Here is a 16403-nt window from a genome sequence, read left to right as displayed (position 1 = left end):
AAGAACACATTAGACAAAATTGGACTGACACAGCTTTATAGTCCTATTAGGCATCATTGGCCCAGCATGTGACTGATACAGTGTGACAAACCCATTACACACTATGTGACTGGCTCAGTATCAAAACCCCTTTATACAGCATTGGCACAGTGAGATGAACCAATTATATCTGGTGTAACTGAAGCAGTGTGACAATCTAATTTCAATGCAAACTGGTTTGTGTTACTTGGATCAGCAAACCTAATATAACATGATTCATTTGTAGGCCAATAACTGAGAGGTAAAATCCCAGATGGTTCCTTAGAAAGTAGATCAAAGAAGGGACTTAACTGGTCTGGTTCCTTTGTATAAATTTGCCAATTTACCGAAACCCAGCTCTTTTATATTGTTTTTAACAGTTATTACTATTATTATTATTGTCACTGTTGTTTTTACTGTTACTATTTTTGTTTGTTATTACAACTGTTATTGTTGCTAATATTGTTACAGTGAAAAAAATTCTCTCGGCATGGGCATTGCTGGCAAGGTCACATTTATTGTCCATCTCAGTTGGTGGTGGGCATTGTTCATGAACTGCTGCAGAGCAGCTTGACACAACTGTCCATTTCAGAGGTCAGTTAAGAATCGACCATGCTAATGTGGGTCTGGAGTCACATATAGGCCATGCAGGGTAAGGATGGCGGGTTTCTTCTTAAAGTACATTAGTGAACCAGTTAGGTTTTTACAACAATTATAACTTTTGCTGATTCTAGTATTTTTTCCCAGCTTTTTAAAGCTGAATTAAATTTCTTAAATGGCCCTAATGGAATATGAACTCATGTTTCCTGGATTTCTAGACATGTAACAGAACCACTAGGCTACTGCACCCCACAGGGCAGTGTGGTAATCCATTAAACAGTATAACTGGTACCATGGGTAAATCCAATACACACTGTGACTGGAGCAGTGTTACAATTCCATTACACAATATGACTGGTACAGTGTGAAAATCCCATCGTACAATGTGACTAGTACAATGTGAAAATACATCATACAATGTGACTGGTACAGTACGGAATCACAATACACAGTGTGACTGGTACAGTGTGCAAATCACAATACACAGTATGACTGGTACAGTGTGCAAATCACAATACACAGTGTGACTGGTACAGTGTGCAAATCACAATACACAGTGTGACTGGTACAGTGTGCAAATCACAATACACAGTGTGACTGGTACAGTGTGCAAATCACAATACACAGTGTGACTGGTACAGTGTGCAAATCACAATACACAGTGTGACTGGTACAGTGTGCAAATCACAATACACAGTATGACTGGTACCATGTGTAAAACTAATCATATAGCGTGACTGGTACAGTATGTAAATCGCAATACACAATATGACTGGTACAGTGTGACAATTTCATTACACAATATGACTGGTACCATGTAAATCCCATCACAGTGTGACTAGTACAATGTGAAAATCACAATACACAGTGTGACTGGTACAATGTGAAAATCCCATCATACAGTCTGACTAGTACAGTGTGAAAATCGCAACACGCAATGTGACTAGTACAGTTTGAAAATCACAATATACAGTGTGACTGGTACCATGTGTAAATCCCATCGTACAGTGTGACTGCTACAGTATGAAAATCCCATCACACAGTGTGACAGGTACATTGTGAAAATCCCATCACACAGTGTGACAGGTACAGTGTGAAAATCCAATATGAAATATAATTGGGTTGTGTGGCAATCTTCCACATGTGCTACGTTTAGTGAATTCACTAACCAGAGAGCAGCGGAGGCTGGGTCATTGAATACATTCAAGGCTGAGTTAGATAGATTTTTCATCTACAAAGGAGTCAAGAGTTATGGGGGGTGGGGGGACAGACAGAAAAGTGGAGTTAAGTCTACAATCAGATCAGCCATGATCTTATTGAATGGTGGCGCAGGCTCCAGGGGCTGCCTACTCCTGCTCCTATTTCTTATGTTCTTACATTACATTTGACAGAACTTAAAAAGCCCATTAGGTAAGAATGATATTGTTTTAATGAACTATTTTGTACACAAGGAATAGTTCTCATTTCTGATTGGACACCTCAGGCAGAGTGCATCCACTCCAAATCATGATGAAATGAGGTAATTTAGCAGGACACACTAAATCAGACGGATAGCAATGAGGGAGTTATTACTGGGATCACTGCATCTCCAGCCCAGGGGTTGAGCAAATGATTAGTCTACTAACCAGGGGTTGCTGCCTCAGGACTGATTACTGAGATCAACAAATGACTGTATGGGCGAGGCGGTTACTCAGAGTAAGTTGCTGTAGGCTGGTTACTGAGGGTCAGTTACTGGGACAATTTACAGCAGTTGGTCATTGGTCACTGGTTACTAAGGCACTGGTCATGGCTTAGGTGATTTGCAGTTAGAGTATGGGGATGTAGTTGTCGATACGAGTGCGATGCCGCTGGGCTATACATTCTGCGATCCAGACGATATTCCGACATTCCTGCTCCTTCAGCTTCATGTAAGCATGAAACACTCCAAAGTGAAACTGGTTATCAAACGCCAGCACATTGAGTTTCACCTGGGAAGGAAGAGAATGAGATTTACAGTTGGATAAAGGAGGGTGAGGCCAATACAGTGTGTGAGCACCCTGGACTGAGATGGGTGAGCCACTTATTTTGGGAACAAGTTACCTTTGCTGAAAGCCCCCTGTCCTTTTCCTGGTCCGTTAGAATTGAGCACTGTCAATGTCTTCGTATCCTTTGGCAATAGTCCCTGTTACCTCACTCCTGTCTGATTTGGGCGGGAAACACTTCAATGTATTGTAACTAACATAGGACTGTCCATCCCCGGTGTTTCTACCCAGGCTGCAGTTCAGGATGTTTCCCCAATGTTTCTCACACAAAGCACCAAACCAAAAGAACCGGCCATCGTTTGGGATACTTCAGGTTTTTATAGCTTGCAGCAGCTCCATCCTTTACTCTGGAGAGTATCTTGATCACCAGGCCAAGTCTGACCCAGCTCCTGGCCAATGTATTTAATCCACAAATACAGCCTCAACTCAAACTCTGCAGAAACAAAATGCACCCCACCTGATACACATTGTGGTGAGGGGCTTGGAGGAGGGTGGAATTGGTAAGGGTGGAGGTGGTTGGGGGGATTGAAGGAAAAAGGAAGGTGTAGGGGTGAAGGGTGAAAGGGGGAGAGGGGATTGAGATGAATGAGGGTGGGGTATAGGTGATGAAAAGGGATGAGGGGGTGAGAGGGGATGGGAGGACTGAGGGACCCTTTTGGGGCCTTTACCTCATATTCAAAGAACTTGTCCTCCAGGGTCTTCTCATCTGAATTCTTCTCTGCACCTTCAAACAAGAATTTATATTCCTGACAGAAGGGAATAAGAGGCAGGTCAGAAATAAACATAATCCTGCGAAAGAGTCCCACAGCCTGGAATTCCCACCAACACACCCCGCCCCCACCAATAGGAGCAGGCTGGATGTTGGTGGCGGGGGGAGGTAGCGCAGTAGTGCAAAATCAGATGGGATGGGATGGGGGGTGCCTTGCCTGTTGCCTATCCATCCCCACTGGTATTTACCAGTGGCAGGGTAGGCATCAAGCAGCTCACTTGCCCTTAGGTCAATTGAGGCCTTTAAATAGTTAATTACTGGCCACTGAAGGGCCTCCTCCCAATGCCAGCTGCCCAGGTAGAGTCAGTCCCAGCTGCCCAGATGGAGACAGCCTCAGCTGTCTGGTCAGAGACTGTCTCAGCCGCCCGGACGGGAAATTGTGGGCTCTGGATTGGGCTCAGAACCTTCTCATTCACCCTAACACAGGTCAAGGTCCAGGACAGAATGGGAAAGTTTGACTGGCTGACTGGCAGGGAACAGGAAGAGCACATTGAATGAACATTGATCAGAGTAACAACGAGAGCTTTGGTATCAGTTAGAGAACGTACCGCATAATATTCAGCAACTGCACGCACATGCTCAAAATCCTCAGCTTTGGACAAGAGAGTCAAACCATCTGGGTGAAGCCTGCCGCAGCAAGGGTAAAGTGCAGCCCGATCCTCTCTGCTTAGCTCGGTGCCAAAGGAGTTCAGAGTGATGATAAACGCACGGCGGTCAGCTTCAAACTAGACAGGAACATACCAGCGAGTGAGATAAAACCCCAGAGTGAGGCCGTGCTCATGGAGAGACACCTCAGAATCAGACATACTGAAATGCATAGACAGTACAGCACAGAAACAGGCTATTCTCTCCAAATGGTCTACAGGAGTGTTTATGTTCCATATAAGCCTCTTCCCACCTTACTTTATCTAACCAAATCAATATATCCCTCATGTACTTATGTAGGATCCCCTTAAATGCACCTATTCTACCTATTGTGTTTGGTAGTGTCTGTCTACATTCTTACTGTTCTCTGGGTAAAGAAGTTTCTCATGAGCTCCTTTTTGAATTTATTAGCAACTATCTTATATTTGTTTGGGTTTGAAATGCAATTGGTTCTACATGTCCTATCTGGCTTTCTATAGTCATGTGACCTCTACCATGTCGCAGCTCTCTGGAGTCTGCCATCTTGAGTTCAGTTCAATAAAGACTTGGAATGAGAAAGCACTGAGAAGCACTGCTGTCTTTAAACACAAGACAATAGTCATGGTCCCTAGTTTTGGGCTTCTCCTACAAGTGGAAATATTTTCTTTACTTCTCCCCTATTAAACTTTTTCATAATCTTAAAGACTTCTTTCAAGCTGCCCTTCACTATTCTTTTCTTCTGGAGAAAAGAGCCCTAGCCTGTTCAGTCTTCCCCAATAAGTATATCTTCTCTGATCTGCTGTTATCCTTGTGAATCTTGCACTTCTCCAAATCTCTATGGGCAGAATTTTCAGTTTGGCAGGCGGGTGTGGTCAGTGGGTCCAGGATCGGCTGGGAAATGGGTCGCTGCCTCCGAGCGGCCCCCAGCTGTGATTTCACATTGGCTGGCCAATTAACGCTCGCCCAGCATGAAATGCAGCTCCTCACTGGTTGGGAAGGGCAGGGTTGGGGAGGGGGGGGTGTCTGTCGGCTGCTGGGTCCAACAGTGACCCGGCGGCTGGTTTAATAATGGCACAGGCAGCCCCTTGAAGGCTGCCACGGAAGAATATCTCTTCTGTCTCTCGTTATCTAACGTGATGGAGTTGAGTGTGGCTCGGGCCAGTAGGTGCAAGGGCAGGTCGGGTGGGCATTCGGCCACCCGCTTTTTGGACGGGTGCCTCGTGACCCTCCTGGAGGAGGTGGCCACCAGGAAGGACACCATTGTCCCCAGAGATGGGAGGAGGAGGCCACCGCATCTGACAAAGTGGGCATGGGAGGAGGTTGCAGTGCTGGTTAGCAGCCATGACGTGGTGCAGCACACATGGGTACAGTGCCTGAAGAGGTTCAATGATCTGCTGCGCTCAAGAAGGGTAAGTACAGTCTTGGCATGGGTCATAGTGCAGAAGTGTTAAGGTCTGGCCGTTCCCCCCCTGGACCTCGGGTGCTAGAGTCTGAGTGCCAACTGTCAATGATCCCAGAGCTGGCCAAGGGTGTGAGCCCTGGCTGCTTGGACTGAGTGCATTGCGGCTCAAGGGCCGCAACTCAGATGTGCCCTGTGAAGTGTTCCTCGGCTGGGGTTGGCCAGGCTGCAATGGCGCTGCAGGTAGAGAGTGGACTAATGCATGCTCCTCTGTCTTTTCAGGAGAGGATAAGCCATAACCAATCAGAGAGGTCACATACAGGTGGAGGCCTGCTCATCCTGCTGCTGCTCACCAGATTCAAGCGGGATGCCCTAGAGCTAGAGAGCTGGCACGCTCCACATGCAACTGGGTGTGGAGAGGCGGGGGTGCTAGATGAAGGTGAGAGGGCAGTGCACAGATGTGAAAGTTTTGTACTGTGCAACCATTCTAGTGTAGTCTCTTTGCTGATGGGAGCCTCAAACCTGGAGTCCTCATTGATCATTGAAAGATGATGGCACCATGATGCAGATCTCCATTGTCTCACTAGGGTGCCTGGCATGCACAGTGACAGTGTAATGACTTTAACTAATGACATGTCCTTGTTCTCCCTTAGATTCACCAGCACGCACTCACTCTCTGGATCCCAAAGGGCCACCCTGATGCAGGAGGCTTTATTTGCATCTGTTTCACACCCACCCGCTGAACCAAGCAGTAGCGCAGATACCAGCACCTTGGTGGGCATTAGATCGGCGGCTAGAATGTCAGTGCACATTGATGAGGGCACTTTACACTCGCTTGAGGTGCAGGCGGAGGCAGAGGGTGCCCAGGGCACCAGCATTCGGAGGACTGCTGGGGACCAAGACAATGCTGAGTTGAAGGCAGATGTTGAGCCTCTGGAGTTGTCCATTAGGTGGCAGATGCTGGATGTCCATCAAGATGTGTGGGAGGATTTGGCGGAGGTCCATGAGGGTCTGCATGCATGCTCTCCATTATGGAAGAGTCCATGAGGAGCATGTGCATTGTATTGACCCTCATGGCCGAGCGCACTGCCTCCTCCATTGAGACAGTGGCGACTCTCATGGAGAGGCAGCTCCAAGAACAGAACCAGGGGTCCCTGGGGTTGCGCTCCAACCTGCAAGCCCTTACACAGGCAATGACCTCAGGTGGTCAGCGCCAGTGTGGGAGATGGACGAGGCACCCAGTATCCCAGCTAGGTACCCATCCAGCAATGGTGAGTGGGGTGGTCCAGAGCACACGAGCTGCTTGTCATCTCCGTGGGCTCCTCTCAGGGTACTCTGGATAATGGCAGCAGCTCCTCCATCCCCTCTGCCAGTGACCGTGGCATCTGATGAGGCTGCAATGACTGGGGAGATGCCAGCCCTGGCACTGGCCGCTCCCTCACAGTATTGGCCAGTGCAGGCTCCACTGGCCAAAGGATGACTGCCAAGGTCATCAAGACCAACAAGACACCAGTCAGCAGGCTGTCTCCAATGCCGGTGCCAGTACAAAGGGGGGTGGGGGAGGGGCACTAAGACGTAGCATTCGGAAACGTAAGTTAAAGGCACCTTCAGCACAAGAAGGACAGTGAACAGGTGATTTTCTGTTCATTTATGTTTGGTTTATATGTTTGCTGGTGTGGACATCAACACCAGTAATGGTGATGTCATCGTGCTTTCAATGTGACAATAACTTTAAATTTGCTTTTGTTCTGATGGCCTGTGTGTTTTTTTTGGTGCAGGGTACGCCAGTATGTAATGCTGGACGTGAGTGGCTCTAAACTTTATTGTACAGGCACTGAGTGGACTTTGGGTTCAAATGAAAGGGTCATCTCAAATATCCTGGATGGAAGCGGCAGCCCTGGCATGAGGTGGAACCAGACCTTTGGCAGCCTAGCTGAAGGAGCATTGGATCAAGGTGTCCCTAGTGTCCCTGCCTCCCTGGAGGTTACTGAGGTCTGGCTCCACACCCTCAGTGTTCTCCTCACTGTGCTCCTCTTCTGACTCACTACCAGATTCATCCTCTGTGGCCTGTGGAGCTGCCTCAAGATCTTCTCCCTCCAGTGGGTCCCTGCTTGCTGGTGCCAGATTGTGGAGGGAGCAGTATGCAACCACTATCAGTGACACCCACTCTGGGCCATATTGTAGTGCACCCTCTGAACGGTCCAGGCATCAGAAGCACATCTTGAGAAGGCCTATGGTCCTCTCTACCACCGCCCTTGTGGAGGCATGGGTCCTGTTATAACACTGCTCTGCCTCTGTTCTTGGGTGGTGGAAAGTGTCATAAGCCACATTTTCAATGAAAGCCCTTGTCACCCAGCAGCCATCCATCCAGTCGGGCTGGAACACTGAATAGCCTCAGCACCTGGGAGTGTCTGAGGATATAAGCATTATAGGAGCTGCCAGGATACCTTGCACAAACTTTGCAGAATCTCTGTCGTGGTCATAACTATCTGGATGTTCATTGAGTGGAATCCCTTCCTGTTGACGAAGGCACCCGGCTGACCCACTGGCACCTTAATAGCCACATGTGTGCAGTCGATGGCACCCTGGATGCAGGGGAACCCAGCGATCACTGCAAAGCCTCTGGCTTGCTCTGCCTGGCTGGCCTCCTCTGTATGGTAAATAATAAAGGTCAGTACCTGCCTGAACAGAGCTTCTGTCACCAGCTTGATGCAACTGTCGACAGCTGATTGGGAGACTCCAACACAGATCCCCCACTGACCTCTGGAAAGAACTGGAGGGATAGAAGTTGAGGGCCACTGTGACCTTCAGAGCCACTGGCATGGGGTGTCTATCCACACAGTCAGAGCTGATCTCAGGCCCAATCATCTGACAGATGGAGGTCACTGTCTCCCTTGAGAGGCGGAGCCTTCTTTGGCATTGTATCTCAGACATGTTGAGGTAGCTGCATCACTGCCTGTAAACCCTGGCAGCAGGATAGTGATGTCTCCTGTGGCCCCTTCTACCTTGGACTGCCAGCTGGCCCTGCGTGCCTTGTGCCTGAGCCACTCCTCCCATTGGTCTCCCCCCTCAAAGTTGCACTGGGACACCTGGCCTCCTCTCCCTTCTGTCCCTCTCTTCCTCCTCAGAGGAGGTGCCACCAGCAGAGAGCACAATCTCCATTCCCAGGGTAAGGGAAGGCTGTTTGACACCTGGAAGGGTCCACACGGTCTGAATCTTCTGGGGGCCTTGGAGATGCCAATAAGTCCCGAAATGAAGCCTGGAAATGCTAACAATGAAGCCCTGAACAGAGATGAAGCTGTCAAGTGCCAATAAGCAACCAGCAGCAAACTATCTCCAAAACTCCTCACTACTCACACTGGCAATGCTGTGGACCCTTTTTATCCCACCCTTGGATGAGGTTTAGCAAATTGTCAACTGCCCGCCTGCCCGTTTTGCCTGTGCGACAGGCATAAAATCACACAGGCAATGTAAAATCCAGCTTAATTGCCTTTTTAATGGCCTTAACCAGCCTTGTAATTGATGTTGGGCACGGCTCCGATTCCTGCACACGCCAACCAACCGAAATATCATGCAGAGTGCGTGATGATATCAGGACGCTCGCCCAACATCATCACGTGTTATTTTACACTCGAGTGGGTGGGGCGTGTGCCCACCCACTCGGCGAAAAATTCTGCCCTATATCCTTTTTATAATATCAAAACCAGGACAGGGCACAGTACTACAAGTGTGTTCCAACCAAGGTTTGATACAGCTTTAGCATAACCTCCCTGCTTTTCAGTTCAATCCTTCTAGAAATGAATCCCGGTACTTTATTTAAGTTTTATGGCCTTATTAACATGTGGCACTATTTTTAGTGCTCCCAGATCCCTCAGTTTCTCTACCCCATTTAGACACTTTTTATTCAGCAGTATGTGGCCTCCTTAATCTTCCTACAAAATGCACCCCTTCACATTAATCTATATTGAAATTCACCTGCCAAAAACATGCCCATTTTGCAAGTTTAGTAATGTCTTCCTCTAGTTTGTTGCATTCTCCTTTTGTATTAACAACAATGTAACTTCGTGTCATCTGAAAATTTTGAATTTATACTTCTGATTTGCAAGACAAAATTATTTACTTAAATGGTGAACAACAGTTCACTGGTCCCTGTGAAACACCACTTCCCACCTTTTATCCCTACTTTCTGTTTTCTGTTTAGTAGCTATTCTGCTACCCGTCCCTGGCATTGTATGCTCTGACCTTACTCATGGGTCCGTTACCTTATTAAAGGCCAGAACAGGAATTAAACCAATATTGTTGAGGTTATTCTGCACCACATGCTAGCCATCTAGCAAACTGAGCTAACCAGCCCCCAGCTAGTCTGTGGCTCCCTAGAATGGAAACAGAAAATGCTGGAAATACTCGGTCATTGACCTGAAATATTAACTCTGCTTTTCTCTACAGGGGCTGCCTTACCTGCTGAGTACTTCTATCTTTTTCTATTTTGATTTCAGGTTTCTAGCATCTACAATACTTTGCTTTTGTATAGTTCTCTGGGCTTGTTCTAGCTCTCTTTTTAAATATAGGTATAATATTAGATGTCTGACAGTTCTTTGCCATTATTCCCTTTTCTAATGAATTGTTATATGTATGTAATGGTGCCTCTGCTCTCTGTTCTATAAGTTATTTTAATATGCATGGTTACAAGTGACAATCCTCCCAGACCAGGAGTCTTATCCTCTCTAAGTTTATCAATTATCACCCCCCCCCCAATCTAAAATGTCTTTATATCTCTTTTTCTAATGTCATGCCCACTTTGTTAGGCTCCCTATAAATACTGAGACAGATATTCATTATTTCTGCCATTTTGCTGAGAGTACCTGTGAGTTTAGCTTGTATATTCTTAGTGGTCCTATCCTTTGTTATTTAAAGTTATGGAGTCATAGCCATAATTTCACAGAAGGAGGCCATTTGGCCCTTTAAGTCCCTGACAGCTTTCTGTAAGTCCGTAAGTCTGTAAGATGAGTCAGTCCCACTCATCTACTTCATTCCTGCAGCCCTGCGAGGTTACTTGCCTCATGTGCTTTTCCAATTTCCTTTCAAAATCATTCTTCATCTCTGCTTCCACCACCTTTATAGGCAGCAAGTTCCAGATCATTACTACTCACTGTAAAAAAAGGTTCTTCCTCACATCCCCACTGTATCTCTTACCCAAAACCTTAAATCTTTGTCTGTCCCCTATTCCTTGTACCATCAGCTAATGGGAACATTTTTTCTTTGTTTACACTATCTAAATCTGTCATAATTTTATTTGTTAGAATATTTTATTTTGTTTTTTACATCCTTGAGTAATTTAGTTTCATAGCTCCTTTTTAAGTTACTTAATTCTCATCTTTTGACTTCTTTTGTAACCTCTTTATATTCCTATTTGTCATCCTCTCCCATGTTGTCCATATACTTAGTGTTTGGTAATTTTCAATCTTACTCATCTTTTTATTCATCCATGATGTTTCATTATGGGCTAGTTTATTCTTGTTTTTAAGTGGAATAGATGTCTGCTGCACTCTATTGATCACTGATTTAACTATTTCCCACTGCTGCTCTCACTCTTTCTCTGTATTTTTTTCCAGTTGCTCTTCCCTATTTCAATTCTCAACCACTCAAAATTAGATTTCTTCCAATCTATTAATTTGATATTTGTCTTGCTTACTCAGTCCTCATACAGAGACCCTAGAACCATATAGCACTTGCTCTGAAACCCTTGGAATCAAGTGACAATAGTGGAAACCCCTATAATTGGCTGCACAGATCCCTTCCTAGCTGCTGGTCCCCTGAACTCCCTTTGACTGGGCTCAAATTTGACCTTCATTGATCACTGATTGTTCATTGTTCAATGTCTATTTTAATGATTCCCATTATTGTTCCAGAGTCCCAGGGCCAGATTGCTAGAGTTACACTTTACAGAGACATGCAGTCACAGTGGGGGAAGTGGTTAACTTGCTTACCTGCAGGATGGGACACATCACTTCTTCAGTCTGCCCACCCTGTTCTTTACAGAAGCTGTAAAATGATTCGAGATAAGCCTGAAACAGGAAAATGACAACCCCGAGGCTCGTGAGCAAGAAATCATTTATCAATAGGTTCTGCTCAGATTGATGAAAGAAATAAAAATAATCTCACCAGGGTTTCAGGGGGCTTTATAGATAGAATAATACACCTAGGAGTGAGTTACAGGCTGAAATTTAATCGAGGGGTTGGTGAGGTTTATCAGTTATTCTCTGGATAAGGGGTTGGCTGTTCGGCACTGAGATGAAGAAAATTTTCTTCACTCAGAGGGCTGGGAAACCTTAGAATTCACCACCCCAGAGAGCTGTGGTTGTTCAGTCAGCAGATAGATAGATTGATATCAAGGGATATCGGGAGTAGAGGTAAGAGGAGGTGATGTAAAAGAATAGCCATCATCTTAATGAATGAAGAGCAGGTTTGAGGAGCCATAGAGCAGACTTCTGCCCCTATTTCTTTTGGTTCCTATAACAGACGCCTGGGAGAAAATTACAAGCTGCTTTCTGATCAGATTTATTGTTCTTACCTTGTAGAGTTTATTTCGTAATATTTCAATATTGACTTCATCAAGGTCATTCTCCGAGATGCAATCTTGGAAGAAGGAAGCTGGGAAATGGAAATTACCAGGTGAGCGTTCAACATTCTTACACAGTCTGACATGCTGTATGATCTAACACATGGCCTGTGTTGTAACTCAGCAAATATGAGACAGTCAGACCCCTGCACTGACCAATACACAGAGAGTCTTCAGACCCCTACACTGACCAATACAAAGTGAGACACTCAGATGCCTGCACTGACCAGTACACAGTGATACATTCAGACCCTGTATTGATTGGTACACAGATATTAGGACCCCTGCATCGACCCATACACAGATACTAGGGCCACTGCACTGACCAGTACACAGATGCTAGGACCCCTGCACTGACCAGTACACCATGAAACATTCAGACCCCTGCACTGACCAATACATAGTGCGACATTCAGAGCCCTGCACTGACTAGTACACAGATACTCAGAACTCCTGCACAGACCAGTACACAGTGAGACACCAGACCCCTGCACAGTGAGACACACATACTTCTACACTGACCAATACACAGTGAGACACTCAGACCCCTGCACTGACCAATACACAGTGAGAATTCAGAACCCTGCACTGACCAATAAACAGTGAGACACAGACCCATACACTAACCAGTACACAGTGAGACTTTCAGACCCTCGCACTGACCTGTACACAATGAGACATTCAGCCCCTACACTGACAGTACACAGTGAAGACATTCAGACCCTGTACTGATTGGTACACAGATACTAGGACCCCTGCACTGACCTATACACAGATACTAGGACCTCTTCACTGACCAGTACACAGCAAGATACTCAGTCCTCTGCACTGACCAATACACAGTGAGGCACTCAGACCCCTTCACTGATTATTACACAGATACTCAGACCCCTGCCTTGACAAGTACACAGTGAGATACCAGACCCCTGCACTGTGAGATGCTCAGTTTCCTACACTGACCAATACACAGTGAGGCACTCAGATCCCTACACTGACCAGTATACAGTGAGACATCCAGATCCCTGCACTGACCAGTACATAGTGCGACATTCAGAGCCCTGCACAGATACTTGGATACCCAGTACACAGATACTCGATCCCCTGCATTGTCCAGTACACAGTAAATCATTCAGAGAAGTTCACTGACCAGTACACAGATACTCAGACCCCTGCACTGACCAATACACAGTGAGACAGTCAGACCTCTGCACTGACCAATAGACAGTGAGATATTCAGACCCTTGCACCGACCAGACCAGTACACAGTAAGATATTCAGACCCCTGCACTGACCAATACACAGATACTCGGACCCCAGCACTGACAGTATATAGATACTTCTCACTGACCAGTATACTATAGTCCTACATCGTATTGCAGCTGCTCCAGACTATTGACCAGATGGTGCTGAACGCCATCTGGTCGATACTGGGGGCCGTGAGTCCATCTCTTACCTAACGGTGTATCGACCAGGATGGCGTTGTAGAGTTCAGCGGGAGTCTGGGCAATGTGAACAGCCTCCATCTGTTCGAAGCTGCCCAAGGGATGGCACTTGGGAAGGAGCTCAGAGATAGGACGTTGATGCAATGTGCCGGTAATCAGCAGGATAACGTTGTCAATCATGTAGCTGTACCTTCAAAACAGAGCAACCAATGGGCACAAGTTACACTGAACTGCACTGAACTGGAGCCGTCGGAAAGTTCACATCAAAACTCAGTATCCAGGCTAATGTAACCCAGCCAATGTCAGTCTGTCATTCACTTTCTGTCTCTCTCACACTTGTTACTTACTGTCGCTCACTCAGTATCACTCCATCTGTCACGCTGTCACTCTCTCTCTCTCTCTCAATGTCACACAGTGAGCAATGTGACTGAGTTATTGATGAAACACTGATTTCCTTAGACGTGCTTTAAACTGACTCTTCAAAATATTCATGTGGCAATAAACTAAGCGCAAAGCCCCGATTACTAACGTGATATAATCCAGGAAGGTGGTGAGTGGCTGCAAGGAATGATTTCGCAGATAGACAAATTCCACCAGCAGTTTTTGTTTCAGTTTATCGTCAATGATGGAGACGGTGAGAGGGCCGGTTTCGTTGGACAGAAAGCTGCCATAGTCTGTGCTCTGAAGATGCAGCTTCAGGTCTGCAGAAAGACAGCCAGAGTCTCTGGTTAGAAAAGGATTTATTCTGCACAAAACAGTGCTCGATTCACACTAAACACCACTTATTAAATGCAAGAGTATTAACCCTTGCTGGGACTGAGGGCAAGAGGCGATTAATTCCCAAGATTAACCTCCACACTCTCGCCTCTCTAATATTCCCTTTGAACCAATGGAGACTGACATCTCCAGCTCCACCATTTCCATCATCAAAATAGCTCATACCTCAGTGTCCACAGCAATCCTCACCTTGACTCACTATCTCTAATATAACCAGGCACATTTGCTACATGTTTGTTGTCAGCTCGCAGGCCAAAGAGGGAAATCACTGAGGAAAAAAACAAAAAAACTGCGGATGCTGGAAATCCAAAACAAAAACAAAAAGAGAATTACCTGGAAAAACTCAGCAGGTCTGGCAGCATCGGCGGAGAAGAAAAGAGTTGACGTTTCGAGTCCTCATGAAGGGTCATGAGGACTCGAAACGTCAACTCTTTTCTTCTCCGCCGATGCTGCCAGACCTGCTGAGTTTTTCCAAATCACTGAGGATCCTGCTTCCCGCCTTTGCTGAGCCCTCACACTGGAGGCTGCACCCAGCCAGACACTGAGCTCACGAAGGCAGGAGCAGGCTCGGTTACCAGTCATCCTATATTCCCCTCCTCCCCATCTTCCCTCTCCTCCACATATCCCCCTCCACTTCACACCCCATTCCCCTTCCCTGGATTCCCCCGACAATCCACCCTACTCACCCTCCCCCTACTCACCCTCCCCAACCTCAACCCTATTCTCTCTATTCCATCCGCTCCTCAATCCCCTATATCTCACCCCACTCCCTTTTCCTATAACCCTCAAGCCCCCCACTCCTGTACCAGCACCCCCCCCCCCCCCACCCCCTCTCCCCACCATAGCTACAGCAATTCCAACTAATACTCAGTGACTGGGTCCACATGGGAAAAATTGCACTTTGAGCACACCCCATTTGCCCTCTCGAGAGGTTGTAAAAGACCTCACTGCACTGTATTAAAGAAATGCAAGGGAGGTATCCCGGTGTTCTAACCAATATTTATCCTCTAATCAACATCACAAAAATGGATTACCTGATCATTAGCACATTGCTGTTTGTGAGAGCTTGCTGCTCGCAAATTGGCTGTTGCATTTTCTACATTACAACAATGATAACACTTCAAAAAGTACCTAATGTGCGCTACGGGATGTCCTGTCTTCGCTATATAAATGCAAGTCTTTCCCTTTTTTTGGTCTCCCAGCGAGGGAACTGGAAAAACAGCAAGAAGTTCAATAGGAACTCACCCTCCAGAGTCTGACACTGCACTAGATTGAGGAAATCCGCCTGTTTCAGTATCCCACCTTTAAACCCTCTGACCAGTCCCTCCAGGTAACCGCTGTCCACATTGAAATAAAACTCTGCGAAACCCATCATTCAAGTAACAGTTTGCAGCTCTCACTATGATGAGTCTCTCTTTGTCCTCTGCTGCTCTCCTCATAATGAAGGTCAGGGCTGTTAAAGCTCTCGATGACATCAGCAGCAGGTCTGAGTGAAGCTGGCTGGTTCTGGGTCATTCTGGCTATTTGTGTTTTGCACAATATTTCCTGGTTTTCGGGACCGAAAAACCCTCCTTATCCCTGGCCCGAACCCCATTTTCACCTCTCTCATATGTTGTTATAAAACAAAGTCTACAGGAACGTGAAAGTGTCATGCTGCAGATTAAACAATAATCCTTAAAGAGACAGCTATGTGCACATTAAGGGAATTGGAATTATTTCTGAATCGGTTCCCCAGTTCCTGTGATCCATTAGCCTTCGTCCTTCCTATTAACTATAGCATTGCCTGAGCTGGCTCCGGCAAGCCTTCAGTATGTTACTATAAACGCAGCCCTTGATGGGTGTACAGAGCCCTAACCAGGTAGATATGTGAACAAATTGCTGACAGGTATATGCAGACTCCTGACCCAAGTACAGGTGTGTGCAGGTTCCTGACCCTGGTACAGATGTGTGCGGGTTCTTGTCCCTGTTACAGATGTGTGCAGGTTCTTGTCCCTGTTACAGATGTGTGCAGTCTCCTGCACAAAGATGTGCAGACCCCTGACCCAGGTACAGGTGTGTGCACTTTCCTGACCGAGAAACAGGTGTGTGCAAGCTCCTGACCCAGTTATAAGGTTTGTGCAGGTTCCTTCCAGTC

At 46.5% G+C, this 16403-nt stretch overlaps 1 protein-coding gene across 1 annotated transcript; it reads right to left on the bottom strand.

Moving 5' to 3' along the window:
• Nucleotides 1-2067: 2067 nt before the first annotated feature.
• LOC121291719 (V-type proton ATPase subunit d 1-like) lies at nt 2068-15684 on the bottom strand. Its single transcript, XM_041213215.1, has 8 exons — nt 15515-15684; nt 14022-14193; nt 13504-13682; nt 12003-12082; nt 11419-11496; nt 3957-4133; nt 3308-3385; nt 2068-2585 (listed from the first exon to the last, which is right to left on the bottom strand). Exons 1-8 carry the CDS (start codon nt 15642-15644, stop codon nt 2424-2426), a joined length of 1056 nt encoding a protein of 351 aa, XP_041069149.1. The 5' UTR covers nt 15645-15684; the 3' UTR covers nt 2068-2423.
• Between the last annotated feature and the right edge of the window lie 719 nt (nt 15685-16403).

This window comes from Carcharodon carcharias, chromosome 19 (genome assembly GCF_017639515.1).
Source record: "Carcharodon carcharias isolate sCarCar2 chromosome 19, sCarCar2.pri, whole genome shotgun sequence".
Lineage (NCBI taxonomy): Eukaryota > Metazoa > Chordata > Chondrichthyes > Lamniformes > Lamnidae > Carcharodon > Carcharodon carcharias.
Note: the sequence above shows the minus strand (reverse complement) of the source record. Positions and strands in the feature narration are given on the sequence as shown.

Bases quoted from the DNA above. Each gene is read 5' to 3' on its own strand.
- LOC121291719 (XM_041213215.1), bottom strand. From the start codon at position 15,644: ATGATGGGTTTCGCAGAGTTTTATTTCAATGTGGACAGCGGTTACCTG. The intron at 14,194-15,514 runs GTGAGTTCCTAT...GTCTTTCTGCAG, and splicing joins GCAGTGTCAGACTCTGGAGG to ACCTGAAGCTGCATCTTCAG. The intron at 12,083-13,503 runs GTAAGAGATGGA...TCCATTTCCCAG, and splicing joins CCTGGTCGATACACCGTTAG to CTTCCTTCTTCCAAGATTGC.